At 35.9% G+C, this 7,190-nt stretch overlaps 1 protein-coding gene across 1 annotated transcript; it reads right to left on the reverse strand.

Annotated features, from left to right (window-relative positions):
* Positions 1-203: 203 nt before the first annotated feature.
* Positions 204-5,705, reverse strand: LOC137835022 (leucine-rich repeat receptor-like serine/threonine-protein kinase At1g17230). The gene is made up of 4 exons (XM_068643313.1): positions 4,918-5,705; positions 1,757-4,782; positions 819-1,208; positions 204-657 (listed from the first exon to the last, which is right to left on the reverse strand). Exons 2-4 carry the CDS (start codon positions 4,719-4,721, stop codon positions 638-640), a joined length of 3,375 nt encoding a protein of 1,124 aa, XP_068499414.1. The 5' UTR covers positions 4,722-4,782; positions 4,918-5,705; the 3' UTR covers positions 204-637.
* Between the last annotated feature and the right edge of the window lie 1,485 nt (positions 5,706-7,190).

Consider the following 7,190-nt stretch of genomic DNA (forward strand, 5'->3'; position numbering starts at 1 on the left):
AGAAAGTTTATTCTTAAAACTATAATGTAGATAAGTAAACATTGAAAATGAATAAAACAAGCTCAGGGTAATGGGAAATTAACTAAGTTAGTGCATTATGAAAATTATTAAAATGGGTAATTATTAATATAGACATCAAATTTTCACATTCATTTGAAAATTGAAATGAGAGAATCCATTTCCCCCAACACACACACACTTTCAACAAAGAGATATACATGTGGCATTAAGCATCTTCAATGCTGCAAATTAAAATCTCTACAATTACAAGCCTTGTAAGAACATAAGAAGGTGTATAAGAACTTTACAGCTTACATTTGGCCAAATTGTATAAAATCATAAACAAAGATGATCATCATTAGTATTCAAAGCAGAACCTACTTTTGGATGATTTCTGTGTGTTCAACTCACTATCATAGACATCAAATAAAGGATGCCTAGATGGAGAAGAAGAGTGAGGTTGTTATGTTAATAGAATGGTCATACACCTAAGGTATAACAAATTAGAGTAGCTTTACTTGGTTGGGTTAATGCACTCATTTGCTTCTCTTTCAAATTGATTGTGTTGTGACATTGTTTTAGATTAAGATTGTGTTGTGTTGTACCAAAAACTTGCTCCATAAATGAGGCTTATAGCTTACAATTCAACACCATCATCTGCATAAACCATGACAACAAGCCAATTAGTTTTCCAAAATATCAATACATTGATCATGAGAAGAACTTTGGAACAAAATAGATATTTAAGAATGTATGCAAATGGAACCCAAGAAAAGTATGCATATAACTTGGAGGACTGTTATTGGCTTTTTTCTAACCTTTGGAAGAAATGGCATCATCCTCATGCAATGGAGATTCTGATGTAGGAGAGGTTGGAGAGTTGCTGACATATTCCCTGGCATCAATCAACATTGCAATGACCTCTCTCATAGTAGGCCTGTTTAGTGGAGACGTGCTGGTGCAGAACAGGGCAATTTTGAGGATAAGAGACATTTCTTCAACTGTCTTTGGAGCACTAAGATTCAATCTCTTGTCAAATAATTCAGATGTTGGTACTGATGCTTGAATTGCTCTTCTCACACAAGTGACTAGGTCACCACCTTGTTCCAAAGGTTGAACAGGTGACCTCCCAGTGACTAGTTCAAGCAAAACTACCCCAAAGCTATAGATGTCACACTTCTCAGTCACCTTCATCGTGTAAGCGTATTCTGAAAAGGTAATCAAGCTATCATAAAAAAACCTGACCCTGATACCACATTAAAAAGTGAACTCTAAATCTAATTCAATCTTACAAAATCGGCTTATAAGATTAGATTTGCACCCATTTATAAACTATGAAAAATCTTTATCTCTAGTCTACGTGAGATTTTCAACAAAAAAAAAGTCCAACAAAAAGGATTATAATCAGTATAACTGTTGATGAAAATACCACAAAACCTTTTTATACACACAATCAAGACTCAACAATTTAGCTATTGTGCCAAAATTTGGTAAAAATATGACATGTTTAGCACACCATTAATGTCAACTCGTAATAATTTGCATTAAACATTTTGGGGATTAGTAACATTTTTACTGAAAACATGTTTTCATGTGCCATGCATTTTAACAATTTTTTTCCTCCAAAGCATGGTCATATCTGATTAAAACCAATATCGTAAAGTAAATCACAACAAAAGATTAAAAAGGGGACTCAATTACTCTAACAGGTAAAACTACTATAATTACTGCACCTATCTAATGAACATGTTCTTACCTGGGGCAATGTAGCCATAGGAACCAGCCACAGCAGACATGGATTTTGAGAAAGAAAAATCAATCAACTTTGCCAAACCGAAGTCTCCAACGTGAGCCTGAAACACCTCATCAAGTAATATGTTGTTTGACTTTATGTCACGGTGAATGATTTGAGGTTTGCAATCATAATGTAGATAGCATAAGCCTTCTGCTGCTCCAAGAGCAATTTTGTATCGACTACTCCAATCCAGTGCACAAGTGATTGCACTTGAATGAAGTTGTTCCCCAAGGCTTCCATTTTCCATGTATTCATATAGGAGAAGATTAGAATCCTCATGGTAGCAAAATCCATACAGCTTCACAATGTTCCTGTGCCTGATCTTTCCAAGAGTTGAAATCTCGGCAAGGAAGCTTCGATCAACACTATTTGCTCCTTCTCCTCGTGAATTCAGCTTCTTGACAGCAATCACTTCACCATCACTCATAACAGCCTTGTACACAGTGCCACAAGCTCCTCTTCCTAGAACTGCATTTTCTGAAAAATTGCCAGTGGCTTCCAAGAGATCCTGGTATGTAAACCCTTCTTTAGGAAAGTAGTAGTTATCCAAGACATGGGTGTTAGGTTGCCCTTCAAGTGAGGCAAAAGCATCATGGCTACGATGCCTCATAGCCAAACATATCCACACTATGAAAATAAGAGAAACTAGTCCAACAACCCCAGAAACAATGCTCACTATTTTTTCCCTTGAGGAACCATTTCTGATCCAGTTTTGTTTGGCAGCATGAGAGGAAGATACAGATGGATGGCAATGACTGGTACCGACACGGCACAAACCGTTATTCCCAGCAAAGTTCATGAAATCCATCTTTCTAAATGTAGTGGTGTCTGGAACAAATCCTACTAGCTTGTTGTTAGATACATTGCATACTACAAGACTGAGAAGGTCACCAATTGATCTAGGAATCTCACCAACAAGTTGATTGTCATTGAGATAAAGAGACTCTAGCATTTGTAAGTTCCCAAGACTATCAGGAATTGAGCCAGAAAGTTTGTTGTGGCTCAGGTTAAGAGCAATCTGAAGAGCTGCAAGTCTTCCCAAATGGATAGAGATGCTTCCAGAAAACTGGTTGCCACCTAGTTCCAGGTCTGTGAGCCGAATAAGATTCCCCAAAGTGCCTGGTATTTCTCCTGAGAGCATGTTATCAGAAACTTTTAACAGCTCCAAGTTCACCAGACTGCCAATTTCATTTGGAAGCATACCAGTGAAGTGGTTCCTGCTAAGATCAAGTCTCTGCAGTCTAACACAGTTTCCCAACTCATGAGGAATGCTTCCACTGAAACGGTTAGAGGAAACATTGAATGTGACAAGTTGTGTCAAACTTCCAATCTCAGGAGGGAGATAGCCTTCAAAGTAGTTAGCTGACAAGAGAAGCCTCTCTAGATTCCTTAGTTGGCCTATCCCGGGGTTTATCATCCCCGAAAATCGGTTCTGATAGAGTTCAAGAGCAGTAAGATTGTGAAGTTCATACAACTCAACAGGTAGGCTTCCTGTCAGCAGGTTGTCCCCCAGCATAAGCTGCACAAGAGATTTGCACGTTTTCAGGCTATAAGGAATATTTCCAAACAACCTATTTGACCCAAGACTCAGGAATTGCAGCTTCTGATATCCACAAAGATGAAGAGGTATCATACCAAAAAGGTTGTTTGCAGATATATCAAGAATAGTAAGGTTTCTAATAGCTCCAAGCCGAGGAGGAATCACACCCTCAAGTTGATTGTCAAATAGCTGCAGATCTTCCATGTATGTAAGGTTTTCAAACTCCAGTGGAATTGTACCAGTCAAGCTATTTAGTGACAGGTCTAAATTTCTTAGCACCCTCAGCTGACCAAGCTCCCTTGGAATATGACCTTGCAGGTTGTTTTCAAACAGATGAAGCAAGCTAAGATTAGAGATTAGGCCCAACTCTTTGGGAATGATCCCAATCAAATGATTTTCAGATAGGTCTATCTCAATAGCTTTTGTGCAGTTTCCTAGCTCAGGTGGAATTGTTCCATTCAACATGTTGGTGTACATGTACAACCTCTTCAACTGGGACAGCTTTCCCAGTTCCCTGGGGACACCACCAGTTAGTGAATTTTGGTGCAAAGCAAGCAATTCCAAGCTACTAATATTTCCAATCTCAGGAGGAATCTCTCCAGAGAAAGAATTTTGCCACAGAAGTATAGTGGTGAGGTTCTGTAGCTTTTGAAGCTCCCTTGGAATGGAACCTTCTAGCTGATTCTGTGCCAACCCCAATATCTCCAAGCTCTCACATTCACTGATTTCAGTTGGTATTGGTCCTGAGAGGCCATTCAGACCTGCCCTTATAACTCTAAGCCGCTTCAACTTTCTTATTGAAGAGGGAATTCTCCCAGTTAAATTATTGCTATAAATGACTAGCTCCTCAAGTGACACCAAATTCCCAAGCTCCTCAAGTGACACCAAATTCCCAAGCTCCTCTGGCACTTCATCATACATATAGTTTTCACACAGATAGAGCTTTTTAAGTGTTGTGATTTTCGAAATAGGGGTCAGAAGGTGTCCGTGAAGCCTATTTGTGCAAAGGTCCAAAACCTCCAAACTACCACAGTCAGCGAAACCATCAGGAATGGGGCCAGAGATGAAATTTTTTGACAAATTCAACTCGAGCAGCTTTGGAAGATTGCAGATGGTAGGAGCCAAAGTACCAGATAGATTGAGTTGGTAAAGTTTCACACCAGTTACCACTGAACCCGTGCAATATACACCAGTCCAATTGCAAGGAGTCAAATCAGAAGAATTCCAGTTATAGAGATTGTTGTTTGGGTCATGAAGGGAAGCTTTGAACATCAAAAGACTAGACCCCTCTTCATTAACCGAATTCACAAGCACAATGCCAAGGCAAAACAACAGCATCATGTAAACCCCACTAAGGAAGTGAAAACTACAGTCCAATGCCATCATTTCTCTCAAACAAACCAAAAAAGCATGAGGGGTTGGCTTGATTTTGCCAGAAGAACAACAGCTGAAATGATTGAGCAAACAAAAGAGGAAATAAGGAAAAGTTTCACAAAAGCAAGTGTGAACACGGGACAATGGAGAGGTTCAAGACAAAGCAGAAGAAGACATAGAAAAAAAAAGAAAAGAAAAACAAGAGTACCGTGTTGTGAAAGGAAGAGAATGCTTGGCGGTGAGAGAGCAAGCAAGTGAATGAAGCAGAAGCCAATTGAGAAACTATTAACAACCCATTTGGTTACAAAGAAAAATAAATAAACCCACCAAAGCAATCAATACAAAACACTAGGATAAGAGAGAAAAAGTGTGTGTGAGAGAGAGAGAAAGAGAGAGAGAGCACATAACATAACACAACACAACTCAACTGAACACAGTGTGAGAGAGAGAAAGAGACTAAAAGACACATAACATTGATTGATGAGGGCATGAAAGTGGAGGTGAACCGTGACTTAAGGATGGTTGAAGTATTGGGTCAAAGCTACGTTGTTATTGTTGTGTTGTAGGCACTTTACAGCGAAGTGGCATAAACTAGTTGTTGTTGTGGTTGTTCCTGTAGGTGTTCAACCTCTGTGTGTGTGTCTTGCTTCTTTGTTCTTGGTTGGTATTCTGGCAATCCACCACCTTATGCTGTGGACTCCATGCACTGTTACTATCATTCAACTTTGAAAGATTGAGTTGACGGGTTAACTATAAACGGTGCGGATTGAGAGGGACGTGACAAAGAGATTCCTCAGGATCACGATCCCCGCCATTCTTGCTGGGCCTGCCAATTTGCCAAAATACTCGAAAACAAGGAAAAGAAAAGAAAATTTGTGTGCCAAGTTTTGCTGTGCTTCATGTGTTGAGTCAGGAGAGTAATCATTTCACATATGGACTTCCATGGAGTCAGTGCCATAGTGCCTAATCACAGTTCAATTTCCAACCTATCTTTCTTGCTTTGACTGTTCCCTCAATCAACTCTTTTTTTGTTTCTTTTCAAAAATACTATTCCTCTTATCCTTATTTCTACACACTTTTAGTCTTGCTATATTTAGATGTTTCTAACATAATTAATTTAGTTAATGTTGTTAAATTTTCAAAACAATCCACCCTTATACCAAAATTTACCTTTTCTCATTAACATTTTTTAATTTTCTCCTCATTATTTGTCCATGAAAAGCTCACATATTTCCAACATGTAATACAAACAGATAAAAAAGAAATTTAAAAAAATTCTCAATTCCCTATTATGTCATTAGAAAGTAAATTTTAATCTTAATTCAACTTTAGTCGAGATTCTCAATTCGTGCTAGAAACTATAATTTGTGGATAGTCTGATGATAGTCAGTGATCTGATAAGACCAACAAACTTTTTAGGATAGACTTTAAATGATTATCTTATTATATTAATAATCAATCTTACAAAATCGATTCATAATACGATATTTTTACTATTTATATAATTCGACGTAGAAACTAAAAAAAAAACAAATTAAATGATGAGATAAATCATAAAATACAAATTATTACGGACGAGTTTATTTATATATATAATTGGAGCTACTTTTTCTACAAACTCAAATTCAAATACTGAAAAAAAAAGCTAATTGTAGATAATAAGTGGTATAAAAGTAGCACACAAATAGATAATACAAAACATAATAATTGTGGCACAAATAGTTTTAAAACCCGTAATATTTTGTAATTTGCAATACATTTAAAAAAAAAGGTTTGATAAAAGTGTTATTTTATACTTTAAACAATATTTTTGTTATTTTAAGGATTTGAACTCGTGTTTTATTATTCCTTCTTTCCCATTGTATATATACTTTTAATGGAGTTCGCGTCAATTTAAGTACTTATAGTGAATTTATATTACATAACGTCCATGAAATTCATTTAATGTCATCTAACTTCAACCATGTTTATCCAATAGTTTAAGTCATGGACAATTAGAGTTTAGACCATACCTAGAAAAAAAATATCATCGTCATATATATTTTGAACGAAATTTTACGTCGACTTAATTATGAAGGTTGTCGCATATGAATTTCAAGTCAAATATTTAGAAGAAGAAAAAAATCAAAATATAATTATTATATTTTTTTATTATGTTAATGTGTAATTTATAGTCTCACTATATAGATAAAATATTTATAATTGTTACAAAGAAATAAAAAACTTTTGCAATAAAAATAAATGCTTGGATTGGTAGGTATGAAATATATTTGTTGTATGATAGTACATAGTACAACAACAAATAAAACAATTTCATATGATGTTAATTTTAAGTAAACATATTAAAAAAATGTTTTTTATTATTATTAATATTAATATTAGTAATATTAATTTTAACAAATTGATTTCAAAGAATCGAAATGTAGTGATTATTATTATGCTTATTATTATTATTATTACTAGTGGAAACATAGCACTGAC

The sequence above is a fragment of the Phaseolus vulgaris genome, chromosome 5 (assembly GCF_000499845.2).
Source record: "Phaseolus vulgaris cultivar G19833 chromosome 5, P. vulgaris v2.0, whole genome shotgun sequence".
NCBI classification, from domain to species: Eukaryota; Viridiplantae; Streptophyta; class Magnoliopsida; order Fabales; family Fabaceae; genus Phaseolus; species Phaseolus vulgaris.